Source organism: Drosophila innubila (assembly GCF_004354385.1).
Source record: "Drosophila innubila isolate TH190305 chromosome 3L unlocalized genomic scaffold, UK_Dinn_1.0 0_D_3L, whole genome shotgun sequence".
Taxonomy (NCBI): Eukaryota; Metazoa; Arthropoda; class Insecta; order Diptera; family Drosophilidae; genus Drosophila; species Drosophila innubila.
This window is the reverse complement of record NW_022995376.1, coordinates 17,605,408-17,628,766: the sequence shown is the minus strand read 5'-3', so window position 1 is coordinate 17,628,766 and position 23,359 is coordinate 17,605,408. Positions and strand designations below refer to the sequence as shown.

The 23,359-nt window shown below is 40.3% G+C and overlaps 1 protein-coding gene across 6 annotated transcripts in view; it reads right to left on the bottom strand.

Annotated features, from left to right (window-relative positions):
- The window catches only part of LOC117788439 (RNA-binding protein Musashi homolog Rbp6), a 184,831-nt gene that overhangs the window by 39,229 nt on the left and 122,243 nt on the right, over nt 1-23,359 (bottom strand). For all 6 annotated transcript variants that reach the window (XM_034627212.1, XM_034627211.1, XM_034627213.1 and 3 more), the window contains one exon: nt 22,784-22,876. In XM_034627212.1, the coding sequence (XP_034483103.1) occupies nt 22,784-22,876 (93 nt within the window). The remainder of the gene's footprint in view (nt 1-22,783; nt 22,877-23,359) is intronic.

Here is a 23,359-nt window from a genome sequence, read left to right as displayed (position 1 = left end):
TTACATTGGACGCCTTTGCACATTACGAGTATTCATTTACACACTCACTCACACCACACTCACACTCACACTCACACTCACACGGACGTAGAGTGAGTTTGAATGCCGCTGCTGATTGAAAATTCTTGTGCAAAAATGTTGACGTCGACATTGGGCCGACATGCTGCTGCTCATTACATTAATTGCTTTGGCTTGTCTTTGCGACAGCCGCCGCAGTTACAGCCAAGCGCAATACGTTGCGTATACGTATTATGCATGCGTATGAATCTACCTCTCTCTCTCTGTCTGTCTGTCTGTCCGACTGTCTGTCTGTCTGTCTGTCTGTATGTCTGACGTTACAGCAGCACTCGCATTTCAATTTCAATTTTGCAATTTTGGCAGCTGCCAGGTGGCGCTGTCGCTCCAACTGTCTGTCTGTCTGTCGTATTTGGTAGGCCCATATCCATGGCAGAGTCAGAGTCAGAATCACAGTCAGTATGCGAATACGAATACAAATTCGAATTCGAATCAGACGGTAGGCCTACAAAGCTGCAAACTGAACCCATTTGCCAGGCAATTCACAAGCCTTTTTATCGCTGCTGCCCCTCATCAATTCACTGACTGGGCTAACAGATTTGTGCAGCTGTTTTCGCAGCAGTTTCCTACTCGCTTCCTCCTTTCTCTGCCCAGCTGTTCAGCTGTCCAGTTGCTCTGTCTTTCTGTACTGTGTGCAGCACGTGAAATGTATGTCGCCTGTCAAATTACTTGAATCTCTGCTTCTGTTTTCCCCCTCTCCCCTCTCTCTATCTTCCTCTTTCACTCTTTCTCTCTCTCTGTCTCTCTCTGCTTTGGCTGCCAACTGAATGCAGTTGGACCCACATTTGTGCGCTTGGTTTGTCGTGCCAGTCAAGCATAATATGATTATGTAGATGCTGCTTCCACTCTCTTCGCCCCCTCTCGCTCTCTCTCTCCCTCTGCACACACACAAACAGCAACATAAATATCCGGTTTGGGTTTGCCAGCGCATTATAACATTTCCCTTCGCCCAATACTGGGAATACTTGGACTATCCGTAGAATATATCCACAATAGTTCGCTGTCAAATCGTATTTATTATTTTATGTTTTCATTTTGTAAATTGCCATTGCCGTTGCTGCCAATTCGATTGTTGTTGCTGCTGTTGGCGTTGCCGTTGCCGTTGCTGTGATTACATAGAACAAAAAGCACTATCTGTCGATATTCGTATGTGTCTCTGTATCTGACTATTCAAGTGATGTCTCCCTCTTCCCTCTTCTCTGCCTCTCCTCTGTCTGTGTAACTAATCGACTGTTGCCGGCGCGCGTCAAGTGCCAGCAGAGCAGCTCTACCTCCTGTCAGTTGCCGCTTTCCCCCCTCCCCCCTACCCTCTCTCTACTTTCCACTTTTCTTTCACTTTTCTACTCATGCCGATTTTCATTGTGTGTGACGGCCAAACATAAAAAACACACACACACTCATGACTTTTAACAACAACTCAGAAGGCACACACTGTGTGTATTTTGTGTGTGTGAGTGTGTGTGCTTTGTCTCCAAGTCCCTGAGCAATCAGAATTTGGTATGCAAATTTGTAAAATGGAATTGCATCAATATTAGAAATCAATATTTGCTTCTCAAACGATTAAATGATAACCGAACCGAACCGAACCGGAACGCAACGCATCGCAACGGACATAACCGGAAACGGAAACGGAAACGCCCTCTCAGTCGCAACATGACAAAACGCTTTCAGTGTCAATTTACTTAATGCGACTCAAAAAGTTGTAGACACCTTCCGCAAAATGCCTTTTAGCGGAGCCTAAAACGTGTGCTTAACAAACCCCATACAAAAAACGGAAGTAACATGAAGTGCCTCCCCTGCTCCTCCCACTTTCACCCCTGCGCTTGATCCATCCCTTGACCTGCTGCCGACTCCCATCTCTCTGATGGAAACAGTTTGCAACTAATTAAGCAGCACGCACAATCTAGCATGCAAGTTAACACCACCAGCAAGGGGCAAGTGGCAAGAGGCAGTAAAATGGGAGGGGGAAGCAGGAGAGGAAGGTGTAATAACTTGCATAGTGGAGCAAAGTTGCCAGAGCAGGAGTCGAGAAGAGGATAACGCCTGTAGATACTTATCACAGTTCTTAAACAATCAATTAAAGCTAGCTGAGAAAATGGGGAGAAAACTCTCTGTCTTTGTGATTATGCTGCTTGCAAACTTTTCTCTTTTTTCTTTAGCTTTCGTTGAACTAATTTCCTCAACTAGTTTTGCCAATTTTTCGTAAGTAAGCTTCGACATATGTTTATATAAATCGAATTTTCGCAATGAGAAAAAAGCGAATAATTTTATGAAATGTTGTTGATTAGTTATAGAGTTATAATAATGACTTTAAATTGTAGGGTGTCCTATCAAAAATAGTTATATCTATTTATTGATTTGCTGTAATTAAAGACAGGAGCTAGAGGCACCAAATTTTGTGATAATACTCCTAGACTGCACTCACAGTCTCAGCAAACAAAATGCAATTTGACAGATTTTGGGCAAAAGTCACTTTAATAGTTGTTTTCAATTATAATTATACTCATAAGTAATCCAATTAAAATAATGTAGTAACATATTTAGACACTTGTTTTCAATGTCTAGTTAAGTTATCAGCAAACTAACTAAAATTTAATTTGAAGTAAAATGCATTAAAAAAAATGCCAAAATTTTTCATCGGCAAAAATTAAACTGGACTTGGAAAAATGAAAGTTGCTGTAATAGATTTGTACAAAAAGACTACTTAAAATACGTGTTGTTAATTTTCTGCTGCATTTTTTATCAGCTTTGCCCCACTGTGCCTGCTTTGGAGTAGGTAATATGCAATAAAAGCGATATGCTGCCAACCAGTGTTGCCTCCGGCCCCGTAATCGACGCGATATGCTCACCACATTTGACCGCAGTTAACAAAGTTCACACACACACACACACTTTGACATATCAGTGTAGCTCATACACACACACACACACACACACACAGAGAGAGAGGGAGAGAGAGAGAGAGTCCCGGGCACAATAATAAGTGACGCATTTAATCTGATTTGCTTTATGACATGTTCATGACGAGAACAATTAAAATGTGCGGTTGGCTAGGCAGCAGGCCATCTAGACAGCCTGGAGGGTAACTCTAGCTGCCATGACTGTTATAGCCAACATTATGTCGTTGTCGTTGTTGTTGTTGTTGTTATTATTATTGGCCGGCGTAAAAAGCAAATTGTTTAATGTGCTGTGAATAAGTGACAAAACAGCTGAACTCTGCGTAGGCCTCTCTTTTTTCCCCCAGCTCACAGAGTGTGTGTTGTGTGAGTGTGTTCCCCAGTGGCTGGTCACAGGCCACGCTTCATGTTGACTTTATCGATGTGTTGACTGTATCAAGGGGGTTGGGTGGGGAGTGCAAGGGATGATTGTTCTTATCGCACGTAAGGGATTGTGGTCTTAACCAAAGGACCAAAGGCTGCTGCGAGCAGTTGACTGCTCCTGACATTGTTGATTAGCTCGTCTACCTCTCCTTTTCTTCCTCTCTCGCTCTCTCGCTCTCTGCTTAAGTTTCGGCTGCTGTAAGTGAGTGTTATTAATGGCACTGGCCCAAAATGTCCACAAAATGCATGCACACAGCAGTCTTAGCCATTGACTTTGGGCTCAAAACTAGCGCCAAAACTGACAATTGTCTGGCCATAATTGCGACAATAATTGCACATAATGCGACAATGTGCTCATGCAGCAAAGCTCTTTCTCTTGTTCTTATTATAGTTGTAGTTGTTGTCATTGTTGTTGCTGTTGTTGTTGTTGTTATTGCTGTCTACTTACACATGCCTCAGTGACTCTGTCTTTCTCAGTCGCGTTGCCTGTAAACTTTGTTGCAGTTTGTTTTTACTATTGTTTTGTAATGGCAAAATTATAGACCCAAGCGACGACCCTTAAGCTTCATTTCTCCAGCTCAAGCTCGCTCCCTTTCCCTCTCTCTCTCCCTCTCACTCTCTTACTCTTGTTACTCCTGTGTGACTGGCATTTCCAACTAGCAGCAGCGTCTTCGTCTTCGTCTTCGCCTTGTTCATCTTTGGCATTATCTACTTCCGCCATAAACAGCAACAACTTTTCATCTTTGTGCCAAGGCAACATTTTTGTCTTTGTCTGCGACTCTTTTCCACCTCCCTCTCTTCCTTCCTTCCATTGCTTGTGCCTTTCGCTTACCCTGCTTGTCCGGGAGTTTAACAAACGCGCGCCACGTTGTGCATTTTTATGATTTTTATTTTGATTTCCTTTAAACTAACTTTGCTGCCTGCCACAACAAACAGAGAGAAAGGGAGCGAGAGTGAGAGAGAAAGAGAGAGGGAAGAGGCTACTGTGGACTGTGGCAAGATATCGCTGCTATTTTTGCAAATTGCCTACAATGATGGCCACAAGTTCATCCTGCGCCACTCTTCGTCATCCTTGCTGCAAACACTGTACTTCTCCGACTCTCTCCATTTTTCAATGTTACGCTTCGAGTGATATTTGGCAGAACAGAGAATGGGAGACAGAAAGAGAGAGAGAGGGAGTGGTGGGGCAGCCAATTGCTGTTGCTGCTGTTGTTGTTGTTGGTGGTTTCGCCTTTGCCTGTTACCCGGAAAATATTATTTCGCTTGACTTTTACAACGGCCCAAAAGGGCCGTCACCATTCGGCTTTCCCTCTCTGCTTGTCCTGCTCCTATTTCTGAGCTACTTTTATTTCTTTTTGTTTTTCTAGCTTTTTTCCTTATAGCTGTTGTTCTTCTTGTTGTTGTTATTGTTTGTGTCAATGTCGCCATCGCTGTCGAAACTATTTTGCTATTTGTTTTGCCTAACTCGATTTTTCACTGGCTGCCTTTTGTCTGCTTGACTGCCTTCTCGTAGGTATCCCCTTTCTCTTCTACTCTCCCCTTCTTTCCTCCTAGAACTGCGCCTGACTCTGACACATCTGAGACAACAACAACAACAACAACTTATAGATAGGGAGACAAAAACACCAAAACACATTTGACAAAGCAATGACCGAGAATTTTTCTATTTTCGTAGCCTCAGCCTGTCATTTTTTTTCCTCTCTGTTTCTACGTCTCGTGTCCCTTTTCTTCCTCTTTGTTTGCTGCTTTTGTGATTTGCCATTCATTTTGTGCTTGTAATGATTTTCATGCTAATCACAGCAATTGACGCGTATGCGACTTACTCAGTCAGTCTGTCCATTCAACTGTCCGTCTGTCTCTCTGTCTGTCACTCAGTCAAAGTCAAAATAATCGAAGCCCGCAGTTTTTGTCCAGCCAAATGTTTCGCAATAGTCGTAATCGCAGTCAAATCACAATTTGATATTCTTTTTATGCGCTCTCAACGAGCCCAGTATTCATAATAACTAATTTAGTCAGTTCGTTGTTGGTTTGACACACATTCATACAAAAACAATGCTTGACAACATCAAGTTGTTGCCCGATTAGCATAACAGGCTTAATCAATAATGAACTTAACTCGTTTCTATGCTAAGTGAGTTTGTTTAATATGATTAAAGTTTTTACTCAAGTTTTGGATTGTTTTTTTTTGTTACGATAAAAGATGAATGAGCTTTTGAACAGGCTTTAGGCAATTAATCTTCCATAAAGTTGAGAGCGATGTAAATTTTTATTCAAAAGTTTCGGACTTTTGGCAACAATACATGAATGAGCTTTTTAAGCAGCTTTTAAAGCTCTTATAGTAGTTCAATTGACAGACTATAAGCAATTAATTTTATTAAGTTTCATTAGTTTCATAGTTTTGTGCTTGCAAAGCTGCTTGCTAGCTTTCATCAGAATAATACAAGCAATTAATCTTCCTTAAAGCTCATAGTTTGACACTCAGCTCATCTCACTCTATTACATTGATTTTTTTTGCTAAATCCTTTTAGTGCAAGCGAATTTTTAATTGACAAGACTGCATGCAATTAATTTCACTTAAAGTTCAAAGCACGACACTATGCTCATCATTTTATACCCCCATTGTGATACTAGGAATAACAATTACAACTCATTATACAAAGTCTCTACAAGTCAATTTGCATTTCATAAAAAGCAACATCGAATGTACTTTCAAATTCTTAGAATTCCTTGAGCTCAAGAGTCCTTTACTTTGCCTTTATAAATTTCTTGTTAGTTTCTTGCACAAGATTTTAAGAATATTTTATTGATTGTGTCAGTTTGTTAAAAGTTCAAAATGAATTTGTTGTTCGCCTCGATGTTATATTAGTGCGAGAATTGACAGCGAACCGCCATTGATCTCGTTTAATGCGAGGGCATTACGTTATCATTTATTGAAAGGAAAATTGAAAGTATTTATCACGTTGCTAATAAATGAATGCCTCGATGGCTCAGCCATTGCACAATTTTTCAAAGTTGAAATTAATAACGTTTTTTTCACCCCTCTTATATATATTCGTTCATTTTAGTTGTTGCTTTTTTTGGACAACGAGGACGACGACGAGGACGACGACGACGACGACGACGACGTTGTCGTAGACGACTTTCATTTCGCTTGCCTTTAATTTTTCTTTTATCTGCCATTGAACAATGGCCAGCACAATTTGGGTGATGAGCAGCAGCGAGGAAGCAGAAGGAGAAGGGGAGATAAAGTAGAAGCAGGAGCAGTAGATGGAGTAGTGGCTGTTAAAGGGAGCGAAGAGCGGGGAGCAGTAGATGGCATAATAAATTAAGCGCTGTGCTGTTGGCCGTTGCCTGCCACTTGGCCAAAATAAATTGCACTAAGCGAAAAATAACAACTCAATCCATGGAGAAGCGACAAAAACTGGCGGCCAGAAAATTGAAGCAGCTCCAAACGACAACGACCAGGACAACGATGAGCACGACAAATGGAAAAAGTGCGCAACACAATGGCCGAAAAAAGAGGAAAGCAACAAAAAAAAAAAAAGAAAGAAAAAGAAAAAGGGATATAAACAGATTACGTCGTTATTGGCGCTGACCAGCACGTGCCCACACATGGACAAGACCAAAGAGATGGAGCTGGAGCTTTGGACAAACGGGAGCAGTAGCCGTATAACGGAATAGAGAATGGATGTCCATACTATTCCCGGTTAGGCGAACGAACATCTATGCATGTCCATGGATTTCTCGATTGATTTTGTGTCGTTGTCGTCGTCGTCGTCGCTCGCCGTCACCTGCAGGCTAAGCTGCTTTTCAGCTCAGTCCGGCAAATAGAGATAGCAAGACAAAATATAGAGAGAGAGAGAGAGAGGGGAGACAGATTGAGCTACTACCTGAGCGTATAACTGCCCCTAGGGATGCAATGAAGCGTTAACGTTAACGTTTTGTTTCGCCTTTGTCCTGCTGAAGTCCTTCCTCTGTTGTTGTTGTTGGTCGCGTTGGCAGCGCTGCATTAATTTCATGTCCTCCGTCCTGTGTCCTGCGCTTCTCGTATCTCATGTCGCCTGCGTTGACATTCCTTGCCCCTTGTCTTGAGCTTGAGCTTGAGTTGGCAATCGTGCAACAATTCACGGCAAGCTCCTCTTCTTAATTAATTTGTTCATTTATTGCACGAAGGACACGCTGCACGCAGGTCGCAGGTCGCAGGACTCGAGAGTCGAGTCGAGAGCAGACAGGAAGCTGGCAAGCTGCTTAGAAGCCACGCTGATTGAGTCCTTAGAGCCAACTTTTAGGGTTATCTTCAAGTGGCAGCTGTGTGTAACTTTTCTCTTTCTGCAGCTTTTCTCACTTTACTATATACATTCTTGCCTTTGCCCCGGGATTATGAAAAACAATAACAAAAACATAAATCAAGCAAGTCGGATAATTTTTCTGTCTCTCTTCGACATTATCATTTTTTTTTTCTTTGGTTTTTTTGGTTTTTTATTATTCGCTGACCAACGTGAAAAACAACGCCGACAAAAGCAAAAATTTTCAGCAGCAGCTGCATTTTTCATGGCCCGCTTCCTGCCAACGGCAATGCCAATGGCAATGGCAATGGCAAAGACAGCGGCGTTGGCCACGTGAATGGCAATGGAAATGGATGGAATTCTGAGCTATAAGCCATAAGCTTTAAAGCACCAAGCCCACCAACGGCGCATTGTTCAATGCTCCTGCTCAGGTTTTTGGTGAAGAGCGCCAAAAGACTACGATTTTGCCACTGATTCCATTCAAAAGTTCTCCCACATTGCCCTGCGGGAAGCAAAGGACTAGCACTTGATCCAAAAGAGGATTTCATTAGTGCTTAATAACGTGCTTTCATAGTAAATTCACTTAAGATTAAGTGAAACTTTAAGGTACGGCTCAGTTATGTGAAGTTATTTGACAACATATTTAAGTAAATTAAATTTAATTTCAGATGATAAACATGATGAAGGAAAAGAAAGAGATTAAAGTGTACTTATATTATTGATTTAGATGAAGCTAAACTTGCAATGCTAGGATTATGCATAGGATCCTAAATGTTGCACTGACTGTGTTCCCATATTCTAATCTGAATAAGTTCTAATTTCATTATTGAATTCTAAGGGATTAACCTTGTTTAAATAGCACATTAAAAATTCTTTGATATTTAAAAAAATCTCTGTATGTTATTTATAGATGAAAAATTTGCTTAATTTTAATGGAAACTGGAGATGACCAAAGAAGTTTACAAAAATAATTCTGATTCTCATTTCAGTTCATAATTTAATTTAATAGCGACTGTAGGTTAGTTACAAATATTATTAAAAACTTTAGTTCCATAAACTTTTGCAAGATTTAATAGACTTTTCTAAGAAGAGTCAATTTAAAAGGTAAACTTTTAAGCGTCATTAGTGGGAAATGTGCAGTGTTTATGATATTTTTGGAAAGCTGCTTCAACCGGTTGCATGAAACAGACACAGTCGACTCTCGGCAGAGTCGTCATCGTCGTTGTCGTCGTCGTCGTCATCGTCATCGTCAACTGGCCCTAATCACTGGCGCATCCTGTGTAAATCACTTGAGAATCTTGCCTTGACTTGGCTTGGACCGTCGCCTCGTTGCGCTTAACGGTTTCTCTATCTATCTCTCTTTCTATATATAAATGTATAGCTTGCTTTCTCCCATGGCCACTAATTTAGCATTATGCAAGTCAGCTGAGCTCAGCTCAGCTCAGAGCCTCAAGACGTCGTTCATTATGCGTCCATTCTGTTCAGGTTGAGGTTGCAGCTTGGCAATACTATATAGTATAGTCTTGCCACTGCTGCATGCCACACAGCCTGCCACCCTCTTGCCACTGTCTGCTACTGGTACTTATTATTTATTGCGCCTTAGGTAATGCCCAAGTTCCAAGTGCCAAGTTCTTTCAGTCAACTTGCAATTTTTCATGCACGTTCATTATTATCATTGCCTCCCTCCCTGCCTCTCCTTTCACTCCCTTTCCACTCGAGTTAAACTGCAGGCAGCCGTCGCTGATAAGCGACGAAAATGTGTAGAAAGCTCAAAGTTTCGCACAATTTTTTATGCCGCGACAGCGGATGGCGTAATGGCAGCAACGAAGCAAGCGCAAGCGAGAGGGGGAGAGTGGAAGTAAGGGAGCTGGCAATAGCATGAAGAAATGCATGAATTTATCACTGCAAGGGAAGGCACACTGTAAGCAAAGGCATCATCCTCAGTCTGGGCAAATAAAAGGCGAAAAGAAACTGCAACGCGCCATTCAATTTGATTACTTGCATCATAAATACCGGAAGCGTCAGAGTATTGAGGCGCCACAGCAGCTCCCCACTGGCTCTTCTCGTCACTCTGCACTCTTCATTCTACAGTTGCAGTCCAACACATGTGAGTGCCAAACTACTGAGAGGGGAGGGGGAGAGGAGGGGAAGGAGCAGAGAAATGCAACCGTGGCAACCAAAGCAACTGAGACAAGCAACGCATCCTGATGTCCCTTCTCATCTTCATCTCTTACTCTCTTCTTCTACTGCTCTCTTTAACTGCTCTGCCCCGCAGCTTGCCTCATGAATGACGGCGGTAATATCCTGTGACGCAGTGACGCAGCAGCAGCAGCAGCAACGGAGATTCGGTGGCAATAGCTGATAGCTGAAGCAGCTCCTTAGCTTTGCCGCCGTCGGTCTCCTTTTATGCACTCGAAAAGAAGCTGCCACTGCCTCAGTTGCTGCCTCAGTCGTTGCATGCTGCATGAAAAGGCATTAAAATGGCAGCACACTGCAAAAACGTATTAGTAACAGACTATTGAGACGCTAAAGTGACGCAGGATACGAGTACGGGTTTCCACTTGCAACGGCAACTTGCAACTTGCAGCTTGCAACGGACGGGACGCAAGCTCGTGTGAATTCTTACAAGTGCGCTGCAAAATGACTTATGTGCTGCAGGCAACGATGACGATGACGATGACGACGAGGATGTGAATGAAAGCTGAGATGAGGAGAAGGGAACTGGGAGTGCGATTGAGAATGAGAATGAGAATGAGAAAGGGGATGAGAACGTGGACGACGACACTATCGCCAAATCAGCAGCGCAGCTTGCATAAAAAATTTAAAGCACTGGCGATAAAAAAAACTGCAAAATGACTTTGGAGAATCACACACACACACACCAACACGCACGCACACACACATACACACACGCATACATGCCACATAAGTGCTTATGCTATAACTGGCAGTCTGTGTGTGTGTGTGTGTGTAATGACTGATCGTGTGATTTTTTATGCCCGCAGTTGCGTTGAAAGGCGATTTATCTTGGACTGGCTGGTTGACTTCAAATCAAACTCACTTCCACACACATACATACACACACCCATCGACATCGTCTACGAAAATGTATAAAAAGTGGCTGAAAAATAAGCAAACAAACAAACTAGCAAACAGAATGAATCTCGCTCTCTGTAAAAACGTAAGTTGTGGTCGCTTGGGCAAAAGCATATCAGAAAGAGATGAAAAACAACACACACAGCAAAATATCTAACCAGTCTAAAAGAGTGGCAACTAGATAGAGAGAGAGAGAAAGAGGGAGAGAGAGCAACAAGGGTAAGGGAGACAGGGGAAAAGGCAGCTAGCTGACTTGTGTAAAGGGAGTTGAGTTTGCCTGGTCAGCGGTTGGCAGAGATTAACTTTTAGGTCGCTCAAAGCGACCACAGCAAGTGCTTTACATTTAAAACACGGCAACAGACCAAAAAGAGGCGCTGAGGGGCGTGGTCCACAGAGCAGAGCAGAGCTTGTTAGTGGCCATAGACAACAGACAGTTGCATTGCTGTTGCTGTTGCTGCTGTTGTTGACAAAAGCGCATATGCCAAAGCCGCAAGCCGCACAGATTAACAATTAGCTTGCTTTTTAATTTATTTAATATTTATAAGCGCGCACTGCAAAGTTAGAAAATCTGCAACAAAGGGCAGGGGATCTAAAATGAACTCATGCATGCCGCTTAAGCCGATTTATGTATTTCCACAGTATGTGCAGTAAATGTTTTGATCAAGGTTGCAAGCCAACGAAATGTTGGATGAGTCTAACAAATGTTTAACAAATAAAATATTTTATTTTCTCAATTGTTTGCTCAATTTTTAACACCTTAGAATTACAATTGTGATTTTAATATTATTATTCCAAGTTGAAATGAACTATAAGTCTTTAAATATGTTCATTCCGAATTTAATATCGAAATTAAGTATGTGATTTTAGTTCTTTGTCAATCAATTACTTGACATACTGTATTTTAGCTAGAAACTATGATGAATTGACTCTCACCTCAAAAGTATGCTATAGTTTTTGTGCCATTGCACATTAAGTATACGAGATGTGGACTGAGACGTAGTCTGCCTTGTCAATTGGCTCTTGATTGCTTTTGCAAAACATACACACACACATACATATATCTATATGTACATAAGAGTATATATACATTGCTATACCGACATATTTTGGGGCATTTTGTGTGTCGTGTATTTGAATGTTGTTTGTTTGATGAAAGTTGTTGCTGTTGCTGTTGTTGTTGTTCTTGTTGCTGTTGTTAGCCGTTAGCTGTTGTTTTGATATGTATTTATGTTTGCACGCAGCAGCCACAACAAATAAACGAGTGCGACAGCCAAAACTGCAGTTAAAATGAAATAAAACATGGAAATGAATTATGATACATGTGTTACTTGGCGAAAGCCAAAGCCAAAGCCAAAACCCAAACCCAACTCCAATGCCAACTCCAAGCCAATTGCTGTGAGCTACCAAAAACAGCGACTGGCAGCGACTGGCACAAAGTGGCAGCAGCAACTGGCAGCAGCAACATGGAAAACTGGGTCTGGTGGCAGCCACTCATTCATTTAAATGCCATTTTAAACTTAAATGAAAGTTTATGGCTTTTTATTTACATTGTGCGAGAGGCGCAGCGATGGTTCTCATATTCTGTTTTTACCTCTACTCGCTATTGTGGGTGTGTGTGTGAAAGTGTGGAAAGTAGCAGGCTGGAAAGCAATTTAAAATTCAAATTGTTTAAAGCCAAATTTTTTCATTTGTGAATTTTTTCTCTGTTGGCAATGAGTCTTCATTAAGCTGCAATACAAACATGCTTCTCACGCTCAAATTCACACTTAAACATTAGATTAATCTGGCAGCAATGGACATAAGAAGAAAGTTGCGTAGAGTAAATGCGTAAAACAAATGAAGAACTTATTGGCTTTTGACTTAATTACTATTAATCATGAGCAAAGTTTTCGAGTGGTTTTAAAGCTACCTACTTAGGATAAATTCAAGCACTTGAATAGGTTCAAGTGTAGAGAAGATAGAAAATAAAGAGAGAGAGAGAGAGAGAGTTTTTGCTTTGGTGATTAATCATAAGACTTTAAAGCTGTTTCAATTTTCACTTCAAGCTAATATAAATTTTTTCTATTATTAAATAATTTTCTATGATGTTGCCAACAAATATGTATTTTTATTTAATGAATAGAAACACTTTAAACACTTTAAAATTTTCAATTATTTTACAAATTTATGTGCCATACTTTAGTGTATTATGTAGTCGTGGTTCTTATTGCCCTTTTGTTGCCGCATTTGTTTGTTACATTTGTTATGTAGGTTGTTGCTGTTGCATGTATGACTTGACACATGTGGAAGGGCAACAACAGGATCTGACTCTAACACAGTAGATCAACAACCGAAACGCAGCAGCGACCATGTTTATTTGTCATGTTGTTGCTGTTGTATAAGTGTTGTTGTTGCTTCTCCTGTTACTGTTGTTGTTTTATTGCAAAGACGTGTAACATATATGCCACGTAAAAGTCGACACTTAACATTTGGCCAGGGCAATATATTATTTTTATTTTCGTTTGTTAGTCAGAAATTCGTTACCTGACCCAGCACACAAAACATAACAGGCAGTGTCAGTAGCAACAACAACTGAAATTGGGAAACACTGAAGGCAAACAACATACACATACACACACTTACACACACACACCGAAACATTTACAGCAACTGAAAACAGCATAAATCAAATTAATTTTGTAGGCGGCTCCACATGCGCCATTTTGTAGCTGAGTGTGTGTTTTCTTTTGCCAGACACTGTTGTGCCACACTCTACCCCCCTCTGCCACCCTCCAATTCGCTGCTCAGATCCCTTGCCACATGAAAAGTGCGTTTTAATTGCAAAGATGCCGCCGCGTTGCGAGATTTCGACGCTAATTAGGCGCACAATTGGCACGAAATAAAATGGCAGAAAAATAAAGGCGTGTACGTGACTATCTCAAGCTGTCGATCCCGCAGTCAGGACGACAGACAGAGGGACAAAATATCCAGGCAGTCCTGGCTGCGATAAAAACGTACTTTTAAATTGTCGCTCGCTGGCAAAGGCACGTGTAACAAGAGCACACACTCATTCCCCGACTCACACTCACACTCACACTCATACCCGTATCATCAAATGAATATTCGCTTATTTGCATCTCTCGCGAGTTGCCTAAAGATACACAGAGCAAGCAAGAGAGTGAGAGAGAGTGGAAGACAGAGCTGTAGCTGGTTAAGTTGAGTGTGTGTGTGTGTGTGTGTTGAGGTGTGGCACACACAGCCTGACAAAATGAGTTTTTCGCTCTCCTCTTGGCTGTGTGTTGTTGTTGTTGTTGTTGAAAGGGCTGACAGTTGAAAGGTTAACCTTTGATTCAACAGCTGGGCTTTTAAATTAAGATTTTCGCATTTGACAAAAAAAAAAAACATCATATAAAAAATAACGAAGAAGCAGAAAACACACACACAAAATTCTCGTTTAAAATGAGAAAAGTTACAGAACGCATTGAGGTTGAGTCTTGGCAAAGATTCAGACGAAAACTGAAGATGAGCTGAGCTGAGCTGAGAGTTGTTTGTTCAAGCGACTTGGCCAATGATTTTAGCCAACAACTCTTGATGGCAAAAAACAACTTTGCATTTTGACCATTTTCTCATAAGTTGCTGGATAGTTTAAAGATTTCTTTTGACTCTTTTCTGGGCACTTGGCAAACTAATTTGCTTAGCTTTGACCTTATCCAGCTGCTGCAAAGATTGTTTTAGTTTATGCATAACCACAACAAAAACAACAACTAGAAGAACTTGTGTACAACATCTGGCAATGCTACCTCATCTTCATCTAATGATATTGAATAAGCACTTGAAAAACTCATATAAAGTAAACAATTGATTTCCATTATGTACGTGGCCAGACGCAGTTTTCCCACTGCGAGCAGCAGCAACAGAGACAGACTAATAGAAAGGAATAGAGAGCGTGTGAGAGAGAGTGAGAGATGGTGGGGGGAGTGAGAGGAAGCTTGGCGCTGACAGGGATACGAGATGCCGCAGACTTTACAACTTGCCATTTGCTTACCCACCGTTTACTTGCAAATTTTCTTTTGGCTCTCTGCAGATTTTTGCATTTTTCTTGCCCACTTTTCACACACAAGCACACACACACACACACACATATACATATACATATATATATACATACTCGTGTGAGCTGCTTGCAAGCTATTTTCATATTTGTTTAAAGTCTATTTACCGCAAGTTGACAGTGAAATATGCGAAACTAGCGCGTAGCCAAATAAGTGCGACAGTTTCCGGTTACAACTGTGGCAATGCCAATGTGCGGCAATGTGGCAGGAACAGTGGCAGGGCAGAGGGGCAGGGCCAAGGGTAAGCAGTGGTAAGCAGCAGGAGATGCAGCCTGTGCTTTGCCTGCATGTCATTGCGGTTTGTTTGTTTGCTTGACTTGCGCCTGGGTAAGGATTTCATGTGCTTGAGCAGCAACTGAAGCAGCAGTGAGAAGCAGAAACACATACAGATAAAGCAAAAGAAAGAAAGAGAGAGAGAGAGAGAGAGAGAGAGAGTGGGGAAAGTAGAGGTTAGCTGAGACCAACCGCAGCGTTGGCTGTCTGTGGATATGTGTGGGCTGCCTGCCTGTCCGCATGACAATTTGTTGTGCCTGAAATCTGCTCCCGTTGCTGCATTTGTTGCTGTTGCTGTTGCTGTTGCAATGTTTTTTGCGCAATTTGCCAAAGCCATGCAAGACACGAAGCAGATATGCAGAGCAGCTGTAGACGAGACGCATGAAAATCGAGTCGAGTAGAGAATCCCACACTCATTCCCAGTTCCAATCTCATTCCCAATCCCAGTGCCAATCCCAATCCCAGTTTTACAGTCCCTGGTCGCTGAGCAAGGCTCAGGTTTTATGCCGAGGCCATTTGGGCCAGGCAAATAGTCGTTCCTTGTCGGGACTGTGTGTAAACAAACAGTTATCCCTCACTTTGGCAAGACGTATTAGATTTCTGTTGCAATTGTTGTTGCTGCTGGTGTTGCTGTGGTTGTTGCTGTTGCTGTTGCAGTGCCTAACCACTGAGACGGAAATAATGTGTCTATCAAAGCATTAACAACGAGCGTCTTCGTCTGCATTGGCTTGGCTCGTTATTTTTCCCCCCACTGCATTTTATACCCTGCAACCATTGAGAATGGCCAAAAGAGAGTGTTACAGTTATGTGATTTGTGTAGGAAACACAGAAAAAGGGAAAATCCGACCGACAATCGATCTCAAGCTGGGATCGAAAATAAGAGATATGTGTTTGAAAAAATCATATTCGAAAAAATAGATATAGATGAAAGAGAAAGTCCCAGATAAACGTGTTTGTGATGGGGTATGCTAGAAGAGCGTACACTTTTATTTTAATTTCTTATGGTTGATTTTTTATAGTAAACATTTAAGCTAATTAGAATTTAACTAATAAAAAATGAAGTTAAATTAAATTTTTCATTTCTAAAACGAAAATTAAAAATGAGATGATATTAAGGTAATTATTATTATGAAAACTAAAATATTATTTTTCAATATTTATAAAAAAATTAATTCTAATGGTCCTCTAAATTTTTAATGAGTGGACTTAGAGATTGTTAAAGCTAAAGACTTTTTGTATGATATGTAAGAATGCTTGCTGAGTATCTCATCATCTCAGTCTTGTTGGAGTTGTCTTTGCAGTTTTGTCTGCTGCTTTCGACATGATTTGAAAAATCCATATATATATCAATATATTGTGTATGTAGAGTAGCTAAACACGTCGATGACTCAAATGCGGCCATTAAACGCCTTTATGCCAAATTGAACACAATTAAATTAGTTGCGGCTAGGCGGGGATTAAGGTAGAAATTTGTCAGCCCGACAGATAGAGAGACAGAAAGACAGACAAAGTACTCGTTCTTCTTCTTGCTCTTTGGGCTGATGATGTTGTTGTGGCTGTTGTTGCTTATGTACAACTAATTGGCTATGTAAATGACAGCTGGTAGAGTGCAGGATTTGAGTAAAAGTGTATGCCCGTATAAACATACATTCATACACACACACACACACACACACGTATGTACATCATATACATATACATATTTGCTGTTAATTACGAGCTTAGGTGGAGGTGCTGAAGTATTTGTGGCTTGTCAAAGCCCCATCTCCCCATCTCCCCATCTCTCCTTCTCCCTCACTCTCTGCCTCTCTTCAGCCACATTGACATGTCGAGCAGGAGCGTTGTCATGAAACCTTTTGCTAAGGATTATGCAAATCTGCCACTCATCGTGCATATACACACATACACATGCACTCATACACACACACACACACATATGTAGGCACAAAGCCTTCATTTACATTTACATACGGCTAACTGAAGATTTGCGCTTCATCATAATTTATGCAACTGGGAAGAGACACTTCATTCGCAATGCCTCAAAAATTGCCCACAGTTATGGCACAGACGGACAGACAGACGGACAGACAGACGGGCACAAGGACAACACAAACAAACAAGGACCCAACCGACCCACCAACTGACTGACTGACTGACTCTGGCTGACTGACTGATACCGTTAGGCAGGTGGGTAAGTAAACAAGATTGAAACTCTATCTGCGCCACCACACACAGTCCCTATATATACCATTTTACCCATTACCTTTTACAGAATATGTGCAGAAACTGTTGATACTCGCTGCCATCGTCGTTAAGGATATGATATATGATTTCATATAAACATAATAACTAAACTTGATCCTTCTAATGTTTAAATAACTGTTGGATAAGGCTCCCAATTCAAAACGTATGCTAAACTTTTACAATTTGTAGTCTTGTGGTGCACTTTTACTAACAGTTGTTTAACATTGATATTAACAGAATAACATTAACATTTTTAGGCAGACATTGGTTCAACATTAACAGCTTCATATTAAACTTTTAATTAGTTCTTGAAATAATTTAGCTGTAAAGTAGTTTTACTACCATTAGTTTAAAATTAAAAGTAGTTCATTAACACTTTTAATTAAATCTTGAACTCATGCATTTGCTAAAAAACTTTTGTTAAACTAATCTAAAAATCATGCACTTTAATATTCTTACTCAGATCGCTTACTTACGTTATTTAAAATAATAATTCTTCAACTTAAATGATAAAAGTTTAAGTAATACATAGTAAAGTCAAGGGACACCTCAATCTCAATTCTTAAGCTATCCAACAATTAACTCGTTATTAAATAATTAATTTCGCTTTTAATAAAGGCTACTTTTTTTTTTTGTAATTTGTTGCAATTTGTTTTGCATGATTTGTCATAATTAATGCTCCAGGGAGTTGGTACCACAGCAAAGTCCTTAGCCTTTGTGGCTGTGGAGTTGAAGAGAAGAGGGGAAAGAAGGCATCTTTAGTATGGTCGGACATTTGGCAGCTTTGGCTGCACTTTTGCCACTTGCTGTTGCCACTTGGCCTGAACCCTCCCACCCCCCTATAAAATGCTTATGAAAAGCGCTTAAATTAACTAACCCTTGGGGCATGGCAAAGCAAACACCGTAAACACCTTTAAAAGCCACAGGGCGATGTCTGCAGGCTGCCTGATAGTTGGCCACTGCAAATTTCCATAGCAAGCTATGGCTCAGGTCAGGACTACGATGAGGGAAGAACGGATCAGGGAGCGAGCAGCTTCTACGGGCATTTGCTGGAAGAGGGGGCCGTACAAAATGTGTAGTTTATTTGCAATTTTTTAGCCAAAGAGCTTTACATTTTTGTTATTTCTCCACCCTTCACTCTTCCCTCTTTCTCTATATTTCTCACCATAACACTCGGTCCCTTTCTTTCACTCTGTTGTGCATCTAAGTTTCATCTCTTTTCACTCTGTGCATGTGAAATTTTTGTTATCGCAGTGTTTGCAGCAGCTGCAGCAGTTGCAATAAAATCAGTGGCAAAGGTTGCAGCAGCTGAGGTCAGTTTGGGGTCCATTTTATGTGTGTGCCTGTGTATTAGTGTATGTGTGTGTGTGTGTGTGTGTCAGTTAAATGTAAAGCATTTGCACTAAAAACTTGCACACTGAAAATTTGAAATTTGCCATTTGTTTTGTTGGTTTGCTTTTGGTTTTGCTTTTATTTCGCATTTGGCAAAAACATTTCTCTGATTTGCATTTAAAAGGTGTGGCAACTATCACTGAGGGCTTATGTGCGGGCATTGGGGTTAAGGGTCATCAGCTTGAAACTACGACTATGTTTGCCCTCTGCCCTCACTTTATCCACCTTTTCAATGTATCAGTTTGCAAATGAGCCTGACTATAGTTTTTATAGCCTCACAACGGGGCATTAAAACTTTGCTATTAAGCAAGTAACGCATCCAAAAGTTAAGCTCTTAAGTATATACAAAATATTTATGCAGCGCCATCTACCGGGCTGCCCACATTCAAGAAAGACATAAGAGTTGTTATAGATTTCAGTAGAAGAGAAAATATAGGAATGTTATAAAAAAAAACACAGCTTTTCAATGAAGCTTAGCAGAGATAGAAAAAGTTGATTGCAAAAGTACAAAAAAAAATTGTGAAAGATTCTTTGGAATCAATAAAGTATGCTTCGTGATTTTCCAAGAAATATATTCTATATTGATTGCAGCCTGCATTTAGGATTAAGTAAGAAAAAATTTGCTAGTAAAATGCAAACATAAGAACAATTCCAACAGATTCTTCGAAATAAATAAAGTCTAGTTTTAGATTTTCCTAAGAAACACATAATGTTGATAGTAAAGCTGATTAAAATAACATATTTTTAGTAACTTTATGCCATTTTTTAGATACATTTATTTCCATAGTTTATGGCTAGTGCATTTGTTATTCGTTTTTCTCTATTTCGAAGCAGGCATTAAAATCAAAATTAGAAAAAAAATGCAAACAATGCAGTGCAACATTTAAAACATAAAATGCAATGCAAATAAAATATGCCGTCGACAAGCGAAAAATAATAATAAAAAAAAAAAGAGAGAACAAAATAAAAGAGAAATTCTCGTAGTGGCAACATGAAATTGGCTGGTTGCTCGGGTCATAAATTTCTATATAGACAATCTCGCGCTGTTGTTTGCGCTATTCCCTGACTATTGTATTGTGTTGTTGTACGTACTGTTGTTGTTGTGTAGCTGTTTTGTTGTTCTGCCCGTTGTGATTGTCGCTATTCTACGCAACATGCAACAACTATTAATCATATTGAATTTGGTCGGAGGGGTCGAAGGACTGTGCCTGACTGTGTCATCCTGGCTAATCAATCTTTACCGTGTGCCATCGTTTCCAATGGCAATGACAACGACAAAGGCAATCTCTACCATCAACCATCTCCCCATCTCTCCATCTCTTCATCTACCATCTATTCCATCTACTTTGCTCACTCTGCCTAACTTAAGCTAAAAGAAAAATGGCCGTTAAAGTCATTAACGCCTGGATGGCCACCTGGCCGGTAGTTGTGATCCGGATCCCGGACACGGATACGGCTATAGGAGCCAGCTAACGTTTAAGCCGCCATTGGGCTGTTTTTGCCATTTTGCTATTTTGTTTATGGCGAACAAACGTAAATCTCTTTGCGAGCCGCTGCTCAATGAGGCGGCAGGCAAAAGCCAAAAGGGGATTAGTTGTAATCAATAACTTGGCCAAGTAAGTATGTGGAGCAGGCAGTCATGGCAGTTGCTTTTGCCTGTCGAAACTTTTGCATAGCTTATTGCCAAGACTCCGTTGTACTATCGCTATCCTCGGTGCTACCCTCCTTTTCTGTGTTGGCCAAGCTATTATTATTATTATTATAATTTTCTTTTGCAAATGCGGATTAATTGAAAAGTTTGCCATTAGGCATTCGCGCTTGGTTAGCCGACCAGCCTTTTGTTTCGACTTCATTCTTTTCCATATTCCAGTCCCTCCCCTGGTTGCCCTACCTATGCAATATCATTTGTAGGTGTTTCAACTATTTGATCGTTATAGATTTTGACAGCTTCATTCGCAGTTATGATGAAAATTACTTAAAAGCATTTCGCACACAGCGCTGATTTGATTGATGGGCGTTTATGTGCTTTGGCACTGAGTGCTAGCAAAATCAAGTGAAAGCAGAGAGGTGGGGCAGCAGCGGAGGTGGAGGGTAGAATGGCGTCGTCATTATATTCGCATTATCGACTGTCGTGGGCGCGGGCGCAATGAGGCATCGCAAATGCCAGTTGACGTACTGGCGGTTTGAAGAGCTGACAAAAAGTTGCGCCAATTTGTGTCAATTATCAGGAGGCTTCCCCTCCCCCATCCCCGCCGCTTCTTATTTGCCCATCTCTGCACAAGGTTGCGTATTACCTGAGTGTTCGTTGAGAGAAGTTTTCAAATCCGTTGAGAGAGATTGCAAAATGTGGGGCAGTATTAAATGACATAATGATGACTACAGTCACTATAGGTGTGAACAGAGTTGGATTTTCAATGAAAATGTGTGGCAAGTGGCAAGTTTCAGTGTTCTGCTCGGTAATTCGAGCTGCAAAAGTGTGAAACTCGGAATATACATTTCATCGTGGCAAACTTAAGAGCTTATTACTTGGGAAAGTATCAAATTGATAGTAGCAAAGATTGAAAGCGGCTTTAAACGCATATGAAAGCTGTTAGACAGTTGACTTTTTTATTGGAAATATACCAATTTAATGGATGTTTGCATTGGCAAGCATAAAAAAATACTACAGCATTAATTTTCACATACTACATTACATTACACATCAAAGGACTAAGCTGCTTACAATCTTCACTCCACATCAATGAAATATATCAGAGCTTTAATGCAAGTTTTCGTAAGTTAGCTTTGAAAGCACAGGAGAGCTGTTTAAAAATCTGTCACTTTCGATAGTTGTTTACCAACACATTCACCAACTTGTTATAACTTAACAAGCTATCATGTCAACTACACAAACTTAACACTGATATCTAAAGTGAATCTCAATGCTGGTTTATTTTTTATACGAGTATGCTGAAAAACTTTTTGTTCCCTTAACGGAAAAATAAAACAAGTTGCTTATCCCTTATACTTATTAAAGATTTACGATAGAACAAGCCCGCATGCTTGAGAGATTTGCCTTTAGAATACGTTTTTTTTTTCCTTTTTTTTTTTTGCATATCGTTAATGAAATCCGCTTGGAAGGCTAAAGGATCTAGCCGCTCATTAAAATCGAAAAGAGAGGCGTTGAACAAATCGATTTTCGTTTAGTATCGTAATCAAGAACACAACAATTTTTGTTCTCGTGCTAAAAATTTGTTTTGTGCGCTATAACAAGTCTGGGTTTTTTCCCCTTAACTTTCCCCCAGCTCACAATCTGCCAAACATGGCTGAATGGAGAACTTAAAGAGCACTCGAATAGCACTCAGCCGCAAACACACTCACTCACACACACCCACACACACACACACACACACACACTCAATCTGCATGTGTGTAAGCCGCTGTTTAAGTGGAGTTTGCTTTTTGCTGCAGGTAGGCAGGCAGAGAATTGGGTAAAATGATGAGTGTGGCAGGGTTGTCAAAGGGGTAGAGGGGCTTAAGGAGGTTGAGGGGCTGCAGGGGCCGGCATCGACGTGTCGGGCCATCGTCTGCGTTTTGCAGTACTTGTCAAGATTGAATTTGGTACGGATATATATTCCTCTTCTTTACTTTTCCCCGCTTTTTTTTTGTAGAATTTTTTTGGTAGAGTTTTTCTCAACTTTTTTGTGTGTTTTTTTTTGGCGTTTTTATTGATCAAACAAAACGTTGCAAGTGGCAGCCAGTGAAGGTGTCATTGCTCAGCAGCGTTTACAAGCAGATATACCATACCTTTCTCCCATATGGAGAGAGGGAGCTGAGAGGACAAATCGGAGGGACATAACACGCGCAGTGCGCATAGATTGCATGATTGGTTTCGTTCGGCAACTGTCGTTCTGATTTCATTTTACTATTATTATTATTATTTCGAAAGTTGGCAGACGAAATGTTTGTAGAGGTATTTATTTTTGCTTATTTTTACCAATCGGCTGCTTAGAAATTTTTTACTTACCGGACCAAACTGTTCAAAGTAGCTTTTGACATCCTCCAGCGTGGTGGGCGCTGAGAGGCCGCCCACAAAGATTTTCTTCGTTCTCGTCACCATCTAGAAGAAAAGAATATAGGTACACTGTTTAAAAAAGACTCATTTCAGAGATCGAAAATATTTAGTTCCTAAAGATGGACTACCTTATGAGAAAAGTAGTAAGATAATTTCAATAAATAATGGTCTTAAAGTCCACATGTTTTCTTTATTTTTTAATAATGAATTATTAAGTTTGGACATATGCTAAATATTTAATTCTTAAAGGTAGACTATATTTTGAGAAAAGTAATAAGATATATTCAATAAATAATGGTCTTAAAGTCCAGATGTTTTCTTTATTTTTTAATAATAAATTATTAAGTTTGGACATCTGCTAAATATTTAATTCTTAAAGATAGACTATATTTTGAGAAAAGTAATAAGATATATTCAATAAATAATGGTCTTAAAGTCCAGATGTTTTCTTTATTTATTAAAAATGAATTATTAAGTTTGTAAATTTTTTTGTATTAGTGCAGAAAATAAAACTAAAGAAAAGTAAGA